This window comes from Phoenix dactylifera, chromosome 11 (assembly GCF_009389715.1).
Source record: "Phoenix dactylifera cultivar Barhee BC4 chromosome 11, palm_55x_up_171113_PBpolish2nd_filt_p, whole genome shotgun sequence".
NCBI classification, from domain to species: Eukaryota; Viridiplantae; Streptophyta; class Magnoliopsida; order Arecales; family Arecaceae; genus Phoenix; species Phoenix dactylifera.
In genome coordinates, this window is record NC_052402.1 from 16894509 (window position 1) to 16919448 (window position 24940).

A 24940-nucleotide genomic window follows, 5' to 3' on the forward strand; every position below is an offset into this window, starting at 1 on the left:
GCGGAGATTTTCGTTTTTTTTTCTTTCCTCTCAAACACGAGCATATGCGGCTTGCATCGCAGGATACCGTACAGTACTTGATAGCTATTGTCTAACAAGTAAGATAATTTTTGAACTATTGGCGTACCATAGATCCGGTTGTTATTGGAGTAGAGCTACGGACAACTTGGGAAGGCATTTTTTATGTAAAACGCGTGCTAGGTGTCGATAGAGTATGCCTCGAGGGAGACTTTTTCAGGATGATTTACTATTGTAACAACTCAGGACCTCTCCCAAAATGGCTAGCTGGAAGTTATTATTTGAGTTCCTTGATCCTGTATAAGTACTCAAGATCTACCCAGCGCATAACCGATGTTGGACTAAATACACGCCCACACGGGTCCTCACATACTCCCCTCGTTCAAGCCCTAACATCCTCGTCAGACTAAGGGTTCAAATCTATTCAAATCTAATCACAAACACTACGATTGGCCCGTAGTCAGCCCCAACGGATCCGTGCTGCAATGTCTTCTAATCCACATAGATTATGGGCTGGGTCCGCTCTGATACCATTTGTAACAACCCAGGACCTCACCCAAAATGACTAGCTGGAAATTATTATTTGGATTTCTTGATCCTGTATAAGTACCCAAGATCTACCCAGAGCATAACCGATGTGGAACTAAACACACGCCCATACGGGTCCTCACAACTGTATTCGGAGAGTGGATAAGTTTGGGGAGACCATCCACTGATTTGTGAGATTCTCAGACTGGTTTGGAAGTTTATCTCTGTCCAGGCAGCGCATGCGTTCCGAGAGACAAATAGAACAGTTGACTGAGTCGCCTCATTTGTAGCCTGATACTCTGAAAATTTCATTTAGCCGTCATCGACAGTTTTACCTCTTTTTTGTTTTTTTTTTTTTTTTTTGACTTGGCCGGATGTAAATGAAATGCTGTTTAAAATAAAAGCACATAGCGCAGAACTGCACCGCCGGGGATCCTGAGACTTTTTGGGCTCCCTCCTTCCTCGGAGGCCCTCAACGTTTTAAACGCCCGAGAAAGATTAAGACCCTGGGAGCGAGGCAGGTCTTCTTTGTGATAAGCAAAGGTCGGCACCGAATCCTTTTGACTTTCTCGCTGCAATTACTCCTTCCTTCTATTCTATATAAACCATGCGTACGCTTCCATCTCCAATCCAAACCCCCCTTGCTTTCCATTGAGCTCTTCCTCTCCTCCAAACACCAAGGATTCTAGCACAACGAAGTTAAGTCGTTGGCTCCATGGGACGAGCACCTTGTTGCGACAAGCATGGATTGAAGAAGGGGCCGTGGACGCCGGACGAGGACGAAAAACTTATCGACCACATCCAAAAGCATGGCCACGGAAGCTGGCGGACCCTCCCCAAGAATGCTGGTGAGCGACTCTTTTCTTGTGTCCTTGTGGTTGTGGGTTGCACTCATAGTTGTGTGTCGTTTTTGGATTATAAATGATCAAGTTAGGGGTCTTGCAAGGTCGAATTCATATGAAGTGTTTTGTGCACAGGGCTCGCGAGGTGCGGCAAGAGTTGCCGGCTCCGGTGGACGAACTATTTGAGGCCTGATATTAAAAGAGGAAAGTTCTCATTTGAAGAGGAAGGAATAATTATTCAATTACATAGTATGTTGGGGAACAAGTAAGTTTGTCCGCCTGAACCTTTAAATAGTTTTGTTTTCCTACCCGCGACCAAAGGAAAGGCTTCCCAAACTGATTGAGAGGTCTTAATTCTCCGATTGTTCCTTCATCTTTACAAATTCGCATGGTCTAAACATGGTCTTCACTGTTTTGAGTTTTAGGTGGTCGGCGATTGCTGCTCGCTTGCCAGGAAGAACAGATAACGAGATCAAGAACTATTGGAACACCCGCATCAGAAAAAGGCTTCTAAGGATGGGAATTGATCCTGCAACTCACAGCCCTCTCCTCGACCTCTCTTCGCTTCTAAATCGATCGTCATACAACCCAAATTACCAACTCGACTTCTTTAGATTAGCCACCAATCTCCAATCATCTCAAAGCCAAAACTTCAACCTTCTTGGCCGAAAGCTCCAAGAGCCACAGCTCCCCAACCCCCAAGTCCAAGACCCATTCCCATCCTTCCAAGACCACCAGCTACAAAACCAAATTCAAGAGTTTCCTCTTTGCACCACTTCTAACGCTAGATTCCTTGATAAAGCCCAGCTTATGCAAGCCAACGAGGGGCAATTCCAACCACAGGCTCAAAGCCATCTATGGCAAGACGTTGTCGCTCAGGCTAACTTTTCTGAGAATTTTGTGCCCGGTGCAAGTGTTAGCTTTGACAATTTGGACCCATCCATTCCCCAGCTGATCTCTGGGAACTCCAACTTTCAAGCGACCAACAGCCTGAATTATAGGCAAACTTCTGTTCTATCAGCACCAGCATCGATCCCAACCCAATTAAACTCCTCAACGACGTACGTGAATGGCAACACCCAGGATGAGAAGGATGGCTATTACAGCAACTTATTTAAAATCCAAATTCCTGATCTATTGGATGTGAGTGCCTACATGTAAAGAAAATAGAGAGAAAAAAAGAGGTGCTGATGAAGGAGAAAATATGCACAGAGAGAGAGAGAGAGATTAGTTTTACCCTTCCGTGAATGTATGAAACACATACTTTCCACAGTTTTTTCCTTTGCGTTCATCCTGGAAATTGAATTGCCATATGTTTTCTATGTTTTTTTTTGTTCTCGATCTCCACGGCTTGTGTATCATGCGATTATGGAAGCTACATCATGCAGCGCTCTGTGCTGCTTAATAATGGATACTTGTTTCTCAAGTTATAAGAATAGCTTTCTTGATGTAAAAGTTATAAGAATAGCTTAAATGATGAGGTGGCGTAAATGTTTTTTTTTCAGAAGTAGTGAGATAAATTATGTTAATTATTAGAAAAAGAATGGGAAAATCAGAATAAGGACACACGTAAGTGTCAAGCTCACGTGAGATGCAAGCGTGTTTTCCTGAATGATCTGATTTTTTATTGTTCGAGAAAATCGAAGAATAGAAGATAAATATTGTAGGCTGTGCGAAGCTAGTTTTCTGGGTGTATCGCATACAAAAACACGAAGCAAATTAGGTCTCTCTCTCTAACGACACTCAAACATACGCATGCAAACAGTTGCAATAAATTAACAAATGCCATGCAAGCATATATACGTGGAATCTTATAACTTCTCTTCTTTCTCTTGGTATTTCCACAACAAATAATATGGTTTCTCTCTTATTCTTGAGTAGTGTTGTCCCGAAAAAGTGATGACATTCGTATCAAAGGAAAAGTATGAAACACAATATCTTAAGTTACAAATCAATTCTGACCACAAATTATATTAGGCTGCCCTGCATTAGAATGGAGAAGATTGGTGGCTACTTGCTATGTATGCACCATGAGTCATGGTAGCACATGACTAATTCTTTGGCTTGCATGTCCTAGTTATCATAGGCATTACGGTTGGCAGCAAAAATCAAAGTGATCTAACCCTCATGTGGTCCTAACCACTCTCCATACTTCTTTGGATCATGCAATAAGACCAAGTCACAGTCTTATATCACATCTGTAATGATACAACACATTGTAAAATTTTGATTAAAAATGCAAGTTTTAAACTGACCAGTAAATCATCCTTCATCTTTACCAACTTATGAGAAAATACATATATGACTCATTTGGTTTGCAGGAAGAATTTTCTCTCACCGAAATATTTTTTCTGGAAAGCTGATTTCTAATAATATGATGCTTGAAAAAATGATTTTGGCATGTTTGATTGATTATAGAAAAATGGTACCTTCTAGAATAGCCTATATTTGGTTAAGTAACTACTTTTCTAAAAAAAGTTGAATAAAATATATATTATATCGATCCTTAGTAAAGAGAAAAACATTATCAATGGATTTTGATGGCTTAAGAGTAGCTTTGGAAAAAAAATCTCAATTCCCAACATGTGAAAAAAGTAGCTTTTTTATGATCCTCGTGGGTTTTTCTTTCTCATGAAATATGAAAATTTTATTTCCATAGAAATGCTACTTTCTCATCTCATTTAAAAATTCTAACCAAACAAGAGATTTTTCTTCGTTTTTCCATTGACCACATTTTTCTCATTTCTGTTCTCGCGAACCAAATGAGTCGATAACGATATTTTGATGGTTCAACACTATAACATAAAATTCATTGACTTTTATCTCTTATAAAAAAAAACCGTTGATTTTTATCCATCATTACGCAAGAGTATAATTGTTAATAACTTGTAAATTAGATTGTTGCCTAGCATTGCATCCTTCCTTGGCTAAGTGAAAATTTCGTATGTGGATTTTGGAAGATTTTTCTTTTCTCCTTTCTATACTTTTCCAAGTGTGTGACATAGGTAATTTTTATAATTGGTTATTCTCAAACCGATGCTCCTAAAAAATGGATAGGAGATTAGGAGGCATGATCCTTAGTAGCCCTGTGTTATCACATTGTATTACCCTGCAAATAATCTGTCCTTTGCTAAACATCACTGTTTCAATCAGTGAATTGCCTTTAAGAGTCGTGTACGCCCGGTTTAATCCTCCTTTCCTGAGCCCACCTAGAAGAATAAGAGAAAGAGAAAGGCGATTTTAGGGTACACTGTAATTTCCCTGCACAGCATAAAGTCCACAGGAAAGCTACAGCTTTGTCTCATCTCAGCCGTCCAATGTCGAGGCAGGACAAGAGGGACACGTGGTCTACCATTACTGCGATCTCCGTCGACGTGGGCCAGACCTCGCGGAGGAATAATTATTTGTGGGCCGACCATATGTCCTTGAAGTTGGACCATTCGCCGAGTTATTATTTGTGGGCCGTGCATTTTCCTGACGTTGGACCATTCGCGGTACGTCACGCGTTCGTCCAGCCTCTTGGATCCGGTCAAAGCTAGAGCAAACGAGCAGACAAAATGTACTGTGCCACGTGGATCCAACATCTCACCCGCTCGACCTTCCCTGGGTATCGTTGAGAGCAAGGTCTAAAATAACGGTCGTTATGTTGCTATTTTTTTGTGTGTGTGTACGGAAAAATTATTTAAAATTATCCGTAAAAGATACAAGTTGATTTATCCGGGTTAACAACATGGATGAGGGCAGGAGGTACTGCACTGCTCAAAACCGAGTGCCATGATAATTATTTACAGCAAAGGAGGCAAGCCGATCAACATCCTATAGTTTGGCTTGTGTGCATATATGCATAAAGTCGAAGTTCATTGTACTCTTGTTATTATGCTAGTACAAGCATTTCACTAGCTTTCTATTAGTTACATTTTTCATTATGACGATCCATTAGTTAGGATTTTATTTTCACAATAGTTATATTTTAATTGTTACGGTAAGGAAGTGTATCTTGGTGCAATGATAAAATTGCTTCATTGTTACTTAATTTCTCCACATGCGGAGATAAAGCTGCATATATTCATCTTTTCATGCTCTATATTAGAGGAGCCTCCAGAGCCACCCATTTATATCAACAAAATAATACTATAAAATTCAGATATTAATGCAATAAACAAAATTTAATATTTTTAGGATTGCTTTTTTTTTTTTAACCAAAATCAACGTTTTTGTTTCTAAATAACATCACACCAGATAGTAATATCACACCGAAACTTTAGAGCTTGGACATGATTTTTTGACCAGGACAAACAATGGATGCTCTTGCTTACGCAGGGGTAGTGGGTTGGTAGAGGAGGCTTATGCCTCATTGTGTCCAATGTTCAAAGAATTGTTGGTAAATGACCTTTTCGCAATGATTGTATGCTGATTGATCACGTTTAAATTTCATTCTATGGGGATGGTTGTCTAGATGTACAATATTCTTGCACTTGTTATGTGGATAATGTGTACCAAAGTTTTGGGGTCTAGTTAAATGTTCTGAAAGTATGCTGATAGTTTTGCAAACTTTAAACCAAGGGACAAGCCTATTTTACAATTAACTATATAGTACAATTAAGTTGGCCCAAAACTTGAGGGAACATCCATACCAATTGGAGAACCTAGAACCTCCTCCAGTGGCAAGCGTGGTGTAACCACTGCTGGGACTGCGGTTCACTATTTTCGCTTACATACCACGTTTCTATACATCTCCAACCATGTTTTCATGTACTAATTTCTTGCGAAAGAGTAATTTTTATAGAAATTATACAAATCGATAAGTTGACACATCATGATCTTAGCCTCTTAGATGGCTCTTATAAATAAATCATGATGAATTCATCTAGTCTAGATAAGAGTTAGAGAATTGAGATGTTATGTTTGAGTGGTAGTACCATGCATGCAGCACGAAAAATTGTGGCAGTACATCATTTTAAAAAGATTAAAAAAAGTTTAAACACACTTAAGCTATTTATTAAAGAAAATTTTTAGAGTTATTGACGTAGGCCAGTTGACTATAATCCGAAGCTAGGTCATGAGAGGTGAAAAAATTTCAGTGGACGTTAGAGTTTCAGAACTTCTCCTCTTGCAGTGTAGGGAGACCCGTCGGATGTCTTAAAGTAAGTCTACGGAACGGCGTTGTCATTGTACTTGACATGTGAAGGAAGTTAAGAGGAAACGCTGTGGGTCAAATGACAGCTCGTGACTCATCGTGTTCATCCCATTGTTGACAACTAAGCTTGGATCTCTCACTCCTCCCTTCATCTGGATCGTATCTTTTAGAAAAGTCATGGTGGCCTCTAGGACTGCAAAGTAGCCATCATTAAGTGTGGAGAAAGTTTTAGCTCATGACTTTGTGATCTTGTGTGCTGAGATGCAAGTCAGGGAGCATATTATATTGCTAGAAAGTAATTCTGGCTGCAATCTTTGAAAATTGCAAGGATAGCTGTTTTGCATGCAGTCAGAGATTGCTAAGAAACTTAATAATCCAGCTCTAGAATGCATTTATACTTGGGCTTGATGCCCCGATTGAATGGAGAACTTTTCCATGTCAGTTATCTCCTTTGTTTAAAGGATGCAACGTCTAAAGCGTCGAGTCGTTATTTCCACCAATGTATAACATCCAGCAGGGGTGATGGAACCCCAGGATTGACTAGGCGCGGGTTAAATTTGAAGTCTCATCTCCCAAAGTGAGTTTGCAAATGATTAACTTGGGTTACACATATGGTTAATATATATTTGATAAACTCATATCCACTCTTGTAAAGGTATAACTTTATGTCTAGCATAAGCTCATAGGGATGCAGTTGGAATTCCAGTTCAGTTTTCAGATCTACGTCCCTTGTCCTCATAAAGAGCATAGGCCAGAAGAACCAGTGAACCTGGAGATTTGTTACGGCCTAGATCAAGTTTATAAACGTAAAGTGCGTGCTAAATAGGTCAGATACATATCTGAAGTACAATTTCTAGTGTTCCCAAATCCAGGTCATTATTGAACTACTAAATCCACACTCAAATCTCATATAAAATAGATCCATGCTGCAGTATTCTTTAATCTATAATGGGCTATGAGCCAAATTTGTTTTAATGCCATTTGTAACAGTGTAGGACTGTTATCACATCTAAAAACTCTTAGTGAAAGGTATTGTTTGAAATTTTTAGGGTTAAACATATCCTTATAAAATATATTTTTTTTGGTTAAAATTTGACCCCAAAAGAGCAATCCAAGAAAAAATGATCAATAGTAGGGAGGATCAGCTCATAGGCTTGGCTACAATCTTTGTTGTACATGTTCTAAAAATGGCCAGGCCACGTAACATGCATCTTGAATGGCTGTTTATATGATGATATGGTATTTGTAGCTACCAAAAGCTTGAATTGCTTTAGCTAGTGGGTAAGGATTCCTCGCTAAACTAGAGAATCCATGCCATCAGCAATGCATCGAATGGATGTCTAAAAAAATGATAGCTGCTCGAGAAATTATATCCTAGATTCGGCCTACCAGCTCAGCTATAAACCGAGCCAATGACCGGCTACACCACAGAGCTACAATACCATGGTTTGTAGTTGGAGAAGTAGAGGGGAGTGGGGAGTGGGGAGTGAGAGGAGTAGAGGAGGGGGAGCAGAGGGAGGGGACAGCGGGGGAGGAATGGCAAAGGAGAAAGTGGCACAGGAGAGTCGGAAAGGAGGGGAGAGAGAGAGACAGCTTGGGGATCGGGCCGAGCAGCGCTCGAGGATGATGATCGTAGAGATATCCGTTAAAGATATCCGGGCCATGGTCCGAGATGGGATGGCTATTCAGGCGAAGTATACTTTCCGTGAGGCGAATGAGGCGGTTGATTGGGTGGCTTCGTTTGTTGCCAATCATTCTGAAGGACACCTATGGGTGGGTGAGGTGGAGTTGCCTAATGCTCTCCGAGATGTACTGCTTTTTGATTTTCTTGACTGTATTCGTACCCGTGTAGTATGATTCTTCTGGCTTAGCAAAAAAAACAAAAAAGCTTTTTTTTTACTTTTAAGTATCGTAGCACCATATGGCGGGCTGCTATAGGCTCGATCTATAACAGATAAAATCTCTGTAGAGTTGTTGTTTGGTTGTAACAACTCTGAACTCTATTCTTGTTTAGCGTGTTACAACATATAAGACCTATCCGTAGAGTTCTTGTTTGGTTGTAACAACTCTAACTCTATCCTTGTTTAGCGTGTTTGTTCAAATCTGTTAGCTAGGATTATGATTACTTTTCACGTATATATTTCTCGTGTGTGGTCAATAAAGCATTATCTCTTCCACTTCTATACGATCCACAGCTGAGTTGGTAGATGAAGTCTAGGTGTAATTTTTTTTTGTAACCTCCGAGGGATAACCCTCCACCTGGGGATATCGATGCGTGGGTGTCAAAAGTCTCCACAATCTTGGCTTAGTGTGCGTTTTTCAGAGGGTGAAAACCTCCGTTTGATCAACTCTTTTTCCGACTGACCCGGTCCTCTCCGGCCGCCCAAATAAAACGAAAAAAACTTTCCCTTGTTTCCACCAGACCGCCAACAAAAGGGGACGTTTGTCCCATATGACGCTTCCAGCACAAGTGGAAGGCCAAAAGGCCAAAGCTGCGCGCGCGGAGAGAGAGCGAGAATGTGTTGGGAGTACTCATTGATATAGTGGAAGGCAGGTAAAATGACATGTCAAGCTTGACTCCAACATCAATGGCATCCTCTTGCCGTTGTTTTGGTGGAGTCTCAACTCTCAAACCGATGATGGTCTTTGGAATTTGCGATTCTCAGCTTTACAAGCAAGATCTTGTTTTCGACACAAGACAAACTTGCAAACAACGCCTAGTTACTTTCATAGAGACGTGAGAGTTCGAAGAACATCCGAAAAATTCCATCTTTAGTGTGTAAACGAAACAAGTGGGTTTTCTTACGGTCACACTAAAGTTAGTCTAAGTGGATGATGATGCATTCATTGTTGTATTCCTGTTTTTGTTTCTGGATAAATTAATAAAATATCTCATGAATTGCATGAAACTTTTGATATCCCTTACTTTTATTTTACTATTTTTCGAAAACAATGAATCTTTGTTATGGAAGCTATAAACATTTTACAAATAATTTTGAAAAAAAAAAGGATTCTTCATATATGTCCAGTCTAGTTGACTTTTTTCCTTGAGTTTTGAAAATGAAAAATAGAAAACAAGAACAATACCAAAAAGCTCCTAAGTGACCCTGATTCCATTAAGTGAAACGACAAATCCAAACCATAGAAGAGTTTAGGGGAAAAGAACAAGGGAAGAGAACCTTGCCAACAGAAAACTACCCTAGATTAAAAAGCCCAATGGGCTTAGGACCCAAGCAACCCACTACGCTCATGCAATCTTGAGAACCCAGTAAGTTGCGCTTAAAGCGGCCGAGGTTTTGACCCAGATGGTTCATACAAATTTAGTATAGATATATCTAATAAAGTGAGAAAACAACAAGTCACATAGTGCTCTAAGCAACTCTCTTCTTCAATTCATAGCATGCCTCCAGAGTGATTGGCCACATACAAAGCCATCCAGTCCGTGGCTCCATTTGTCCTCTCCTTTTGTTCTAGATAAGAAAAAAAGGCACCAATTACTGCTTCTTTGGCGTTGTTCGAAACGTTTACAAAGGAAAATATATAGTGAAACATGCCCAAGGTATAGCTCAATCTCCTTGTAAAGATCCGAGCATCTATTTCACGCCAAATAATCCATGTCATCGCCACCTTTCCATCTAATTTGTGGTTGTTTCCATGCTTGGGATCCAGTTGGTTAAGTCTGGCTAGAATATGTGAAGGTGTTTATACTTATAGGCAATCAAATTAAAGACCCATCAGGCGCACGCACACAATCCCATGGTAGAAATCTTTGGATAATCTGTAAAGTTGTTTGAACTAATTTGCCCACTCAAGAAAATGTCTTCGTAATAATTGACGTAACACCATCATTAAGCCCTTTCTCGTTGAAATATTCTGGAGACCAAAATGACGTGAAAAAAAGAACATCTTTGTTTCTTAAGCTCGATTCAGGCCATATCATTTGAGTCATATTAACCCATACTAGATAATTGTAACATGTTTCTTAGGTTGTCTAATAATTTGTACAAAGACGTACGTCCATACGGGATATATTCTTTTTAGAAAAAGAATTAGCTATGTTCCATCAAAATTCATTGAGATCATCTTAAGCCCAGGCCACTTGCAGCCAACCTTGGAGGCTTTAACAGACCGAAGAGTTGGTACCTTCAACATCGGACAAACAATTAAGATTTCCTTTCACTTTAGTTGCTCGTGTACATAGGTTGCGTGCATTGAAGAAAGCTTTGTAAACGTTTTATTGCACCCTGATGACCAGTGTCTGTGCAGAGGGCAAAAGCATCTTGCAAAGACTTTGACGTACGTACACAGGTAATGATGTATCATTTTTAGATAAGCTGGAATGGAATGCTTAGTACATGCATGGAAGAATTTATTTAATCCTTCCTAGCTGCCTATGGCCTTAAATCACTTTAGTTGATTGTGTAACCAGAGATCTGTTTTGGTTTTGTAGTTGGCAAGGGATGTCAGAACCGTGCAGTGAGCATGGAGTCTTGTGGCTTGTTTTGGCTGATGAATGACCAAAGAGAATGGCGAACTGTGCTCTGCCCCGCCTTCAGACCTGCGGCCATGTAGTTGGGAGACCAAGTTTGTCTTTGATGCCCCACTAAGAAAACTGTTTGTCATCCATCTCTATCCATCTCTCATGCAGGAATATATAGTTAGTACTATCGCTCTAATGGCATCTTGGCTGGGACCAGAGCTACGCAAAGAGACAGCAGGGTTTAATCTGTCTATCTACTGTGCCTTTGCTGTTTGGGATTGAAGTTGCCGCAAGTTTTAGATCATTCTTGGAGAGTTAGGTTAAGCCGTTTTAGGAACTCATCATACATCTTTGCAACTTACCCAGTTGCTCATTCTTTGGGGCCTGCTTTTCATTGCCTTTCTTATTTTTCTGTTATTACTATTATTTATTATTATTTTTAATAGAAGCGGGGTCTTGGTATGATAAGCTTAGAATTCAAGATGGAAATTGGAAGCATTGCGGTCTTGGAGAGGTTTGTTTCAGGGTAGCCCAATCGCAGACCTTGCTTCTTGTTTTCCTTAAAATTTGTCAATTGGAGTCGCGGCAGTGCGTTGGGTTGTATCCACTTCTAGACCCCTACGTCATCTCTCAATAACTATGGGTTGGATCCCCGACAAAGCAACCCAATATGTACCTAATTTTTATTTAATAGAACAGGTTCACGGGTGGACAGTTTAATATTGTTCAAGAGTAGCGACCGTTAAATGTGCCCACCTTTGGGCTAGGTTGGCCGGCTAGCCGATCGTAGCTTCCAAAGCATTCTTAGAACACACAAAAACATGCTGGAGTTGCTTCATTTTATTATAATGGAAGCTCTCTTCTTCATCGGGTGCAGCTTGCATCCTTTTTGAGAGAGACTCGGCTACGGTGATCGAGTGAATTCAAGATCGGCATATATATTGTGGCAGACGGACAGTTACTGCTCCATAATATCCGGAGGTTTCAAGAGGATGTGGCTCCTTTCAGGCCACCTATGTTTACCAGAAAGCGAACAGTGCAACTGATTGGGTGGCTTCGTGTATCATTCTGGTGGATTCTTCTGGAAGAACCAAGCAGATGTTTTTTACTCTCTTCATCAACTTTTTTTTTTTTCTAATTTTGTTGGTTGTACTCACGTGCATGTCATGTGAGGTACTGATGTACAATGTAAATTCTCCAACATATCCGTCGTGCAATGGATAAGGTTACCATTATGGGTTGGTTCTATTAGGGTAAAATATTATAAAAAAATCTATCAACTTTCTCGCTGACCAACTTATGCACATTCCCGTGCTTCCGCTAAAAAAAAGAGATTGCTAAGAAAGTTTTCCATAGTCAGTATTGAAATACTTACCCATCTGGAAGATAAGTAAAGTAGTTTCCCATCAGCCGAGTAACTTCATCGTATTTTTTGTCCCTAAAATACCTCTCTTGTGTTGGTACGCTAACAAATCCTAACTGCTCACTTCTTCTCTTCGTCTCTAATGAATTCTAATCCATTCTAATCCAGGCAGTATCGCTGCAATTCCCAGCCTATTTTAGGCCAAAAGATCATGGATTTTGGTGAGCCTTTTATATTTTTCGCTTAAAATATCCCTTTCTTTCGTATTTTCACTGATTTATATGGGCAGCCTGGTTTGGTTAGAAAAAACCGGGCTTCAATCATAAAGGGGCAATACATATGCAAATTGGATTTGAAAGCATAAAGAGTATTATAAACAAAACGGATATAAATCTTAACAACTTATCCAAAGAGTCATAATACAAAGAAGCATGGATAATAGGTTTCGGAGCCACTTTTCAATATATAAACGAATATTGATAAATTATTTTTCTAACTAATTATTGCTTGGGTAATACTTATCCAAAAAAAGAAAAATGTAGATTCCTGCATAAAGTTTTACGTTACGGAGGCTCATCATGTCAAACCTCTCCATCCAACAAGCTAAGGTTCTTAGCTTGAGCCCATGTATCCGAGAAATTACAATGACGGTATCGATTATTCATATTTTGCATAAGATCTTCTACTCCATACAGGTCATGGGCCACATCTGCTCTGATACTATATAGGTCATGGGTCGAAATGGCTAGGCAAAAGCTATTATTTAAATTTTTGGATTCTATATAAATATTTAAGATCTATTCAGAAAATAATTAATGTGAAACTAAATATACGCCCATACAGTCAGAAGCTACCATACATGACATAACAGCTTGTTTGTTAAAGGATGAAACGCAAGCTGCATGCAAAGGAGGTAGAAAACAAGGAGGGCTGAAAGCTGGGCCAAGGTCCAGCGGTTAGACCTTGTGCATTTTGGCAATTTGACCGAGATTATTCATGCATGGCTTTTATGAGATCATTTGGGGGACACAAGCTTCTGCTATAATGCTCCAGTGAGCGCTGGGACCCACCTAATGAAACTTGGTGAAACCTTGAGGTTTTAATTTGGAGGCTGCAACGTAATCCAAAGGAAAGAAAATCTATGGTCCTGGTCTTCCGATTGAACCCAGCAATGTAATCCAAGGGCTTAGGTGGCCTTTGATGTTAAGTTATATCAAGTAGAAAGATGATTCTTACATCTAGAGTATTAGATATAATGGTTCCTACTAACCACACCACAAATTTATGAATTTTTGTCAACATCTTGATAGATTAGAGAATAGCAGACTTCCAAACATTTACAACAAGGTAATATTTTGTTACAAAAATCGATTAATCTTCGATCGACTATAATAAAGTATTAAGATTTGATTAATATCTGATAACCAGAAATTTAGAGAGATCATAGTTGACAACTTGTCACTCATACAAGAAGCCAAATTTGAGTAGTTGATCACCGATATTAATCACGAAAGAGTTGTTAGGATAGTAGAAGCGAAAGTATCAAGGAGGGAGTTACTAAGACAAGAAATCACTTAAAAAATAAAAGTTATTGCTGGAAATAACTACTAATCTACAACATAAGAAGAAGACGGTTTCATTCAACATCTCTATCACACTTTACATGTATGAATTTTTTACTACCCTAACATGGATAAAGTTTTTAAGCATCTCTTACCATGGTGAGCATCAAGAGGAACCTGTATCCCTAATCTTGGTCTAAAATTCTCCAACTTGAAGTCTAATCCTAATTTAGACCTAGATCTGGAGAGGATTCTGCATCTTTGACCCTTATTGGCTTATCTAGTTCTTCATCATGACAATTATTCCACTATGAAGGATATTTTTCTTATTCTCAATTATTCTTAATCTTTCATGTAATCAAGCCTCTATTTGGCTAGTTTCTTATAAGATATTACCCACTTATTTTATTTCTCTGTAATATTCTTATTTTATTAGAAATTTTAAGTCTTTTTACTAAAGTAAGCCAAATCTTGTCTCATTATTAACCTAATTCTATGGATCGATGTGATCGATCTAACATGCCAACAATCAAATCAGCCACTAGTTTTGGCATGCCCGATAGGGCCTAATAAGATAAGTGTCAAAAGAAAAGCACTAAGGTAGTAAGCCAGTTGGGAATGAAGATAAATTGTTATTGAAGAAAATTGGGAAAACTTTTGATACTCATAAAGAAACCTCAACCATTTCTCGAAGCCAAAAAGTGGGAGAAACTTCTCAACAAAGCACAAATTGGCCAAAGCACATATCTTGACAATAGAGGCCATGGGATGTCTAATACATCACGTAGCAAGATTTAGTTTCATGAAATCAGTCAAATAGTCGTTTCTACAATGTAGTCTTTCTAGGCCATTTTCGATAGTCATGGATGTCATGCCATCATATTTATCAAATGGCATCATACAAAGATCAAACAATATTAAGTCATTTATTCATCATGGCAAGCTGCCCAGGGGGAAAATGCGACGTGGCTTGGAAAGGTTGACCAGTCTACGGCAAAATTACCTAGGGGCATCATTCAAATCAGCATGAAAAAGCTGATCGACTAAGGGCATCAATCAAATTGGTTAAGAAAAGTCAATCGAACTGAAGAAAATGATGCATAAGAAGTATGGCTTGAATTGGTCAAAAAGATTAAGTCATCAAATTACTAATCGATAAAAAGGTTAATTGATCATAGAAATTCAGTAGGCTTAAATGTATATCAATCGATGATAATGATCATAATCGTCCACTTACATTAAATCATGATCCTGCTATTTTTGCATGTTTTGGATATTAGGGTTACTCACACTAAAAACAAAGAGTAGGTGTTTAATAGTCGATCTTTCAAAAATCAATAGTATCTTTATATGTTTTTGATGATTAAAAATAAAAAGCTTCTCATTGAGTAATACCATGATCGACAAACATAATCAACAGGCATAATAAATGAACCGTGAATATAAGCTCATTATCATGGTGTTGGGTTCCTTTCGCGTAGGGATGCCGTAAAGAGATAACAAACCCTGCAGCCAGTCTTGTGATCGTGGAGAGCGTTCGACCGGCATCAGATAAATAGAAAAGGAGATAAAAAGGGAGGGGATAATTATAATAGTATGAGTTTAGATGCTTTGATCTACAATCTGCACCATAAGGAAAGGACGGGGGCTTCATTCAATCTCTCTCTCACACTGTATATACGTGAATGTTTGACTATCCCAACAGGGACAAGGCTTTTTACACGTCTTCTATATATCACAATGATGCTGAAAGGATTAATTCCACATTTGTTGACTTAATCTTAAATTTTTCAACATGAAGTCTCATCCCACATTGGAAGAAATTGATTGAGCATCCAGAGCATTTTGCATCCTTGAGCCTAAATCAGCTTGTCTAATTATCCAGGTCATGGCTATTCCATCTTGGAGAATAATTGACTTGTACTTAATTATTTTTAATCTTTCATGTAGTCAGGATTTTGCTTCTTTCTTTTTCTTTTTTGGTACATCGGCCACTTATACATATCATGTATGGGCTAGGCCAACAGAATCAAAAGAAAAGTAAATGATGCAAAGCGTGAGGCACCTCGTCAATGCCAGCATAAATGAATCCTCTAGTATGGTGAGCAGCATATGAGGCTACCCAGTTAGCCACACTGTTCGCCTCTCTGTAGATATGTATAATCCCGGAGAGTCTACATGCAGCTAAAAGACTGCGAATATTACGTAGCAGCGGTTTGAAGCCAGCACCAGTGCTCGACCCGGGTCCACTTGGCTGCCTTGTCTTTAAGAAAATTATTATTCTCATATTTATTTTTTTTTGTAATATTTTTATCATGTTAGAAATTTTAACTGTTTTTACGGAGGCAAGTCGAGCTGGTGCGAGTTTTGCCCGGTGGCCCGACACCCATGACACGTGAAACGACTGAGAGGGAAAAGGCGCGCGGGGGGGGGCGGGGGGGGGGGGGGGGTGGGGTGGCGGGGGGCGAAATAAAACAAAAACAAAAGGCTGCAACGTCCGAGGATGACAGACGAAGTTGATTGGTTTCAAGAATTGAGCTGTGTGAGAGACCACCCTGAACCAGCTAAATGTGTGATTCGGAGATCTCCTTCTTAGGCCTGCCATCCCATAATCGCCACTCTCTCTTCTGTTTTAAACTGATTTATAAATGTATAAATGTGCGTCCCTCCTCAAAAGCTTGGCATTTGAAATGGGGAGCCACCACATCCCACAGGCACTACTCGTTTAAATATGGTTTGAGCCCATCTTCCAAGAGAGAATCCCATGAAAGTAGCTCCTGTAAAGCTAAATCCTCATGGGATTTGAGATGGCTTTTAGCACTTTGATTGAATCTTTGAATGGGTATGATTGTAATGGGCTTTGGGGTTTGATACACGAGGAGCAGATTCTGGTGGCTTGTCACTGCGTCCACACTGTCCCAAGCTCTGATGGGGTCAATATATTTAAGTATATGCGTTTGTTTGTCTTCTGGTTTTGTAGTTTTCTCCATGGGTCCCTACCTGGTGATTCCAATCTCTTGTTGCTGATACGGGTGGGAGAGAGGAGAGTACTGATACTAAGATAAAAGAAATGACAATAATAACATCATACGTACTATTAGTGGGGGCTTCGAGGGTAGAATTTTTTTTTGAAAAATACTTTGATAATGTAAGAAGATATTTAGAGACAACTTCCATGAGGGGTGAACATCAAGTAGACCTTTTGTTTTTTCTTTTTCTCTTTCTTTTTCGGATCCTACCCTCTTTCTCCATTCCAGTTGCTTCTTTTCTAAAGTATCTTCATTTGCTGTCAAACTCCACGCAGACTTGTGTCTTGCTGTCTCCATGTGGGATCCTACTTTCTTGATTCAAGGCATGAAGACTGCTTAAATTAAGAAGGCCATTCCAAATGCGCGATGCTTTTGCTTAAACCGTTCCCACTCTCTTTCCAGTCACCAATCTCCTCTGGTTGCTTGGATAGCCGGTTGATAGGCTTGTTCTCCTCGTCCTCTGGATTCATCATGGCACTTTTTTTCTTTTGGTGCAAGCATCATAGCACTTTGATTTGCTATGTTTCTCTTTCTTTGCTATAATTAAGGCTGACGTCGGGCTGCGGTGTACAACACGAGGATTCGTAAAGAAGGGACGCCAAACAATCAAGTTTGGGTGTTTGCAGTGGCCAGGGCTGCCTTACGGCTAATTGGGAATATACAAGGTTGGCTTTAATTTTTCTCACGTTTCAACATTAAAAACCAGCTGAAAGGGTCCGGTCCCTTCCAATTCCGGAATATGCGGATCCTGATATCTGGATGTGGAGCACGTCGTATAAGACCAGTGTGAAGGTGGGGGAGCTCTCCCGTGTGCTCCAGCCGGAGCATGAGCCAGGTCCGGAGTGTGCCTGGCTCTGGCGCTAGGCCTCCATCCAAGGGCCGCACTGTTCTTATAAAATGTCGTATGGGATTGGCTTCCGACGAAAGTAGTACTTAGCGGACGGGAATTGAGGATGCCTCTTGAATGCACGGCATGCGGAGCCGATGAGTCGGTGGACCATGCACTGTTTCCTTCGCAGCATCTGATGCAGCAATGTACTATCTGCTTCCATGGTAGAATCTACAATAATCGGTTGCTTGGAACTCTTCCAATTTACCGATCCTCCATTGCATAAGAATACATATCCTGATGTAGACTTTCTATCATCAGGATTAGTCATAAAGTCTGAATCAGTATATCCTTCTACCTTTAACTCTGTGCCTCCCCCAAAGACCAAAAACATATCCTTAGTACTTCTCAAGTACTTAAGGATATTTTTCACAGCTATCTAGTGCTCCTCACCTGGATTTGACTAATATCTGCTCGTGACACTCACAGCATATGCTATATCAGGTCGAGTACATGGCATGGTATACATGAGGCTCCCTATTGCCGATGCATAAGGGATCCTACTCATTCGCTGAATCTCTTTAGATGTTTTGGGGCACATCTTCTTGGAGAGATTTATCCCATGCCTTAGGGGTAACAATCCTTTCTTAGAGTTTTCCATACTGAACCTCTTCAGCACTTCCTCTATGTATATTTTCTGTGATATGCCAAGCATCCTCTTAAATCTATCTCTATAGACCTTAATTCCCAAAATATAAGATGCTTCACCTAGGTCTTTCATCGAGAACTTCTTAGACAGCCATAACTTGACCGATGTGAGCATACGAATATCATTCCCAATCAGGAGTATATCATCCACATACAATACGAGGAATACTATAGCTCTCCCACTGACCTTTTTGTACACACATGGTTTCTCTTCGTTCTTGATGAAATTAAACGATTTGATCACATCATCGAAACGAGTGTTCCAACTCCGAGATGTTTGCTTTAGTCCATAAATGGATCTTTGCAGCTTGCAGATCTTGTGATCACTATCTTTGGAAGTGAAACCCTGAGGTTGTTCCATAAAGATATCTTCCTCAAGATATCCATTAAGGAATGCAGTTTTCACATCCATCTGCCATATCTCATAATCATGATAAGCTGCAATGGCAAGCAACGTTCGAATGAACTTCGGCATGGCTACCAGTGAAAAGGTATCCTGATAGTCAATGCCTTCGCGCTGACTATAACCTTTTGCCACCAACCTTGCCTTATAGGTCTCTACCTTGCCATCCGAACCCATTTTTCTTTTGTAGATACATTTACACCCAATAGGTACTATACTTTCAGGCGGATCTACTAAGGTCCATACTTGGTTGGAATGCATTGAGTCTATTTCTGACTTCATTGCCCGCAGCAACAGCAGCAACTCTTGCTCCATTGCCAACCCGTAGGGTTACCGCACCTTCCATAAGCCTTCTACTTTCCTTTAGACCCTGCATGGTAGTGCACAAGTGAACACTAGAACTAGAGTCTATAACCCAACTGGAAATAGAAGAAACCGTTAGATTAGTTTCAATAATGAGCATACTAGACATACCTTCAGAAGGTGTGTTACCCTTCTTGCTCTTTATGTTTTCCATGTAGATAGGACAGTTCCTCTTTCAATGGCCATCTTCATTGCAATGGAAACATTTTTCTTTGGGTTCGGCCTTCTTCTTAGAAACTTTCTTCTTCGGCTTTTTCTCGGTCTTCTGCTTCCACTACAAAAGAAAGAAGCAAAGCCGACTCTTCAATGCCGACGCTATGGAAAAGCATCGGCAAATTTGGCCTCCTCTTATACTTTTGCCGACGCTTATGATAAGCGTCGGCAATTTAAAGGAATAAACGATGCTTTTAAGCGTCGTCATAGTCCATATTTCCAACTGACGCTCGTAAGCGTGGGAATTGGTTATAGGGTGACGCTATTACGCGTCATTGTTCTTCCAGACCTACAACGATGCTTATAAGCGTCGTCGAATGCAAGCACACCACCCTAACCCAGCGACCGACCCCGATCGAGCCCTTATTTCAGCTTCCGTGTTGCTCCTCTCCGGCGCTGCCCTAGGTTCCATCTTGCTCCTCTCCGGCGCTATCATCACTTCCGTCTTGCTCCTCTCCGGTGCCGGCCGTCCGACTCCAACCCCTTCTCCTCCTCCCTCCTCTCCGGCGCCGACCGACTGACCCCAACCGAGGTATTTTTCTCCTCCTCCCTCCGCTTCCTTCTTCTCGCTTGTTCTCCTCCTTCTCCGCCTCCTTCTGCAAAGCTTCCGTGTTGCCGAACGACCGACCCCAACACCCCTTGGGCCTTTGAGAGGAAACAAAGGGGAAGCTGGTGAAGCGCCCCTGGATTCGGTTCTTCGTACCATATCCAGAAAAAAAATTCCATTATGGAAAAGAAAGAAAAGAAAAGGGGATTCCTCTCTAGGGTTTCAAGTTGGGACGGTAGCAGCCTTTAATTTTAGGGTTTTTGGGCCACGGTAAGGGTATCGTTTGCTCTCACTTCGCTGCTGCCCGCATTCCCATACCCAATCTCACCTCTTATTCTTCACCCCTTCTTCCTCCCTTCTTTCAATCTTCGCAGGGTTACAGTGGATCGATCCAGAGGCGTCACCAGTGGCTGGATTCCGAAGCTAATTACCACATCGGAGCTGTTGGGGAACAAGGGTTAAGATTTTGGAACAGATTAACGGCGTTGAGATCCGAGTTTGAAGCTCGCGAGCCGTTGTCTTCTCTGATCTCAGGTATGCACTTCTTTCTTGGGCAAATGATGTTTCTCGGTTTTTCTGAGGATTTTAATCGGGAAAGTATCGGGTTCCCTGTTGTTCATTCATGTAGTTCAAATAATTTTTGTCGCGGTATCTATATAACCTGCAGCCTTCTAGCTCATCATTGCAGCACAAAAATCAATTGACAGCACATATTTGTGTTCTGATGAAACTGTTGCGTGCCATGCATCTGTGTAGTCATCTTCCTAGCTATCTTTTATAGAATAGATTAACTGATTAATGTTTGCACTACGATTTTTGCATGTTAAGGGGATAAATTAATTGATTAGCATGTGGATTAGCTATTCTTTCCATGGCACATCAGCCTTCAACCCCAATCTGGTGATTGCCCTGGTGTTTATATACAAGAATTTACCTCACGAAAACGCTTGATTTACTGACCTAAAAAACATAGCAAGTTGAGCATCCCCAGGCATTCAAACAGGAAGCATTCTTTCACTTAAACCAGATATGTACTTGTACCTGCTACCAATCAGTCCTCTAATTATGTGGTATCTAAACAACAGAGGAAGCTACTCCACTTAAACCAGCAGGATGGTGTGACTGATCCAAGAAGGTGCCCTCTCCATTAACATCATCTCATTTACTTGTACTGCAGTGGTCATTGTTCTGAAATTGATGTATAGGATTTATCTGTGGTGTTTTATTTATGGAAACTGATAGAATGCCTACTTGAGCACTCCTCCCCAGTCAGCTTCTCAGGATGAGAAAGGGATCCCCTGTTCAAGGATTCAAAAGAAGTTTTGGTGAGGGATTGTAGGAAGTCCTATTGTTTGTTTCATGTAGTATCCTCTATGTCAAACAAATAGCTATTAATGGATGAGAGACTATGGAAAGTTTTTAGACTCAGAGAAGAGAAGCCAAATTTGGTAAATGTGTAATGGTCATAAGCCAGCAGCTTGAAGTCTCTTTGTATGTTGATGCAAAAGGAATTTGATTGCCAATTTGCCCAGTATGCTGAGAACACCAAGCAGTATCAATGCCTTTGTCAAAAATCCGATGCTATCATCGCTTTAATGCGAAACGGTATAGCCAGAAAAGTTAGTATGAGCTATAGTTTGTCTGCCATTTTAGCCTTGGAGATCATACAGTAAAAACACTGGGATCATTTCTTCGAGTTGAGCGTTTCCATGGATATCAGTTGTTTTTTTTGTTGTCCTTGATTGTTGCTCCACATTTTGAACCAATTACTCAGAGAACTTTGACATACATCTTGACCGGATAAGCTTTACTACCTCTTGCATTAATATATTTAGCAGTAGTTGCAAAGTCCTGCTCAAACTAATTAATATATTTGACATACATCTTAACTAGATAAGCTTTACTTCTCCAACTAATTCAACTGCACCTACCTTCTAGATTTGGTTTTAGCCTGGCAATGATAAAGTCATTGTCAAGAGCCTCTTTTTTTTTTTGTTTTGTGTGTGTGCGTGTGGAATGAAAGGAATGCTATATGTTTTTGAAGAAGAATACTTCTGTTGTGAGGGTGGTAGCCTCTTTTATAGTTAACTCTCTACTTGTTTTGCTTCATGGACGGCCGGAAGGTGTCTTTCTATTGATAATGTTCTAAATCTTCATATAAAAGCAGAATAAAATTGGATGCTTCATATGAAGCAGAATACTTCATATGATAATGGTGCATCCAATTCACATTCAATAAAAGCAGAATATAAGTTGGAAATCTTCTCTTCTTTTTTGTATAGGTTTAAATGTACAAGATGAAATACAGCCTAGTGGGATTATAGATGCTTTGATTCGTCCCAACTGTCACATGCATATAATATGGATTTTTGTTTTTTTCTGTTTCATGCATATACTATGGATCTGTTTCATGTATACTGTGGAATGTGGATGCATTATGCATTACTTGCCCTTATGCATATTAGATCTTGATTCGTAATATCTTGGATTGGTGCACTTACCCTTATGAGAAATGATAAGATCAACTTTAGGCTCCTATGAAACTACATATGTGTATGGGATTAATAGCAGAGGTTGAAGAGGATGCTGACAACTTTTTTGAGAATGAAGACAACATATATGGTCAGGAAACAATGGCAGCATCTACACAGAAACAACTATGGAAAAAAAAGAGCATTTTCTTTGATTTACCTTATTGGGAGTATAATCTTCTTCGACATAACCTTGATGTGATGCATATAGAGAAGAACATTTGTGATAACCTGATTGGAATATTGTTAAATCTTGATGGAAAGACCAAAGATAACTTGAAAGCGCGTCTTGATTTGAAAGATATGGGCATAAGACAAGAGCTTCATCCGACAGAGCTTGCCAATGATAAATTTTATACACCTCCTGCATGTTATACAATGTCTACTCAAGAGAAAGATCTTTTTCTAACAGTTCTGAAAAATATGAAGGTTCCTGATGGGTACTCATCGAATATTTCACGATGTGTAAATCTCAAAGAGCGTAAACTTTCAAATCTTAAAAATCACGACTGTCACATTTTGATGCAAGATATCTTTCTATTGGCTTTAAGATCGTCAACACCGAAACAAATTTTCGCAATTGTTTCTCAATTGTCATCATTCTTTAAGGCATTATGTTCTAAAGTTCTTGATCCTAAGGAGCTTGACCAATTGGAGTCTAATGTTACACTTACACTATGCCATATGGAAAAGATCTTTCCTCCTGGATTTTTTACTATTATGGTTCATCTACTCATTCACTTAGCGGCAGAGGCTAAACTTGGTGGACCGGTTCACTACCGATGGATGTATCCTATTGAGAGGTGATTTTTCTAAACTCTAATAGCCAAATTTAATAATCAGTTTGATTTTGATATTTATTTTATAAATTTATTGTTGAAGGTTTCTTATGCGCTTAAAAGATTATGTACGCAATCGAGCCTATCCCGAGGGATCGATTGCTGAAGGATATATTGCTGAGGAGTGTTTGACATTTTGTTCGAGATATCTTGAAGGTATTGAAACGGTTTTCAATCGACCTCAAAGGAATTGTGATTTTATAGAGAATGCAGATGTTTACAAGTTCTCATCTGGTGGAAGAGTTTTGGAAAAAGTTAAAAGTGTTGTTCTTGACCAGAAATCGTTGGCACAGGCACATCGCTATGTCTTACTTCATAGTGATATAATATCCGCGTCTCGCAGGTTAGTACGGTTAATGAAAATCTAAATTTACTGTCATGTCAGGAGAATGTAATATTGATACTTAATTAAAGATTTTCTGATCGTGCAGAGAATTTTTAATGGCTCAGCGAAGTCTCAACCATAACATTCGTCCTACACCAAGGATTGAGCAACGATGGTTGGTTGAGTTATTTCCAGAATGGCTTTTCAAACAGGTTAGATATCTAATATATTAAGTTTTTTTTTAATTTTTATAGAGAGAAATTAATCATTACTTCTATAATTCTTTTTAGGTACCAATGATGATGGAGAGGAATTGTTCCGAGGAGTTAATAGTCATTGCTCGAGGTCCGAATAATATTGTCAACAGATATGGTGGGTTCATTAAAAATGGTTTAAATTTCATACTAAAGAGCGTGAGAAATTTAGAAAAATCCAAAATAGTGGGGTTATGGTTGAGGCGGATGGAAAAAATTATTATGGTGCTTTAACAGATATTTATGAGCTGGATTATTATGGAAAGTTTAAGGTAGTATTATTTCGATGTGATTGGGTGGATATAAACTCACCTAGAGGTTTGAGGCAAGATATAAATGGATTCGCACTTGTAAATTTTTCAAGGTTGATACATACTGGTGTGTTATTGAAAGATGATCCATTTATTTTTTCATCTCAAGCTCGACAAGTATTTTTTGTGCAAGACTCAAAAGATAAAAATTGGTCTCTCGTTATTAAGACGAAATCTAGGGACTTGTATGATATGGAAAAAAGGTTGGAAGAGGAGGACGATAATACTTATACTCAGTGTATGCCTTATAATGTTGTGCCAACTGATGAAGTAAATGCGCCAATGAGTTTGATTAGGATGGATGTTGAATGAGAATGTAGTTTCATAATGGTAAGTAAAATTTATGAAACATACGTTGAATGAGTTATTATATTATCTTTTATTAGCCCTTTATTTAGTATAAATTTATCATTTAACCAAATATTGATTCTTTTTTGTACATACCAGGTAACAATATGCCCCGAGGGAGGCGATTTAGAGATGTGGAGTTCCAGCATTCTCAGGTGGGATCTACTTCTGAGCAGTCTCTGCAGTCCCAGCAGCCATATGAGCACCAGCAGCACGAGTCAGGATCTCAGCGCGAGCCTCCTGCTAATTTTCCGGAGGATGAGCTCCGGATCCAGGATAATTCGATTTAAAGTTCATATTTTATGTTCAT

The 24940-nt window shown here is 39.6% G+C and overlaps 1 protein-coding gene across 1 annotated transcript; it reads left to right on the forward strand.

Moving 5' to 3' along the window:
* Positions 1–990: 990 nt before the first annotated feature.
* On the forward strand, positions 991–2660 carry LOC103714777 (transcription factor MYB41-like). The gene is made up of 3 exons (XM_008802183.4): positions 991–1394; positions 1524–1653; positions 1814–2660. The coding sequence occupies exons 1-3, from the start codon at positions 1262–1264 to the stop codon at positions 2547–2549; spliced, it is 999 nt and encodes a 332-aa protein (XP_008800405.1). The 5' UTR covers positions 991–1261; the 3' UTR covers positions 2550–2660.
* Positions 2661–24940: the final 22280 nt, after the last annotated feature.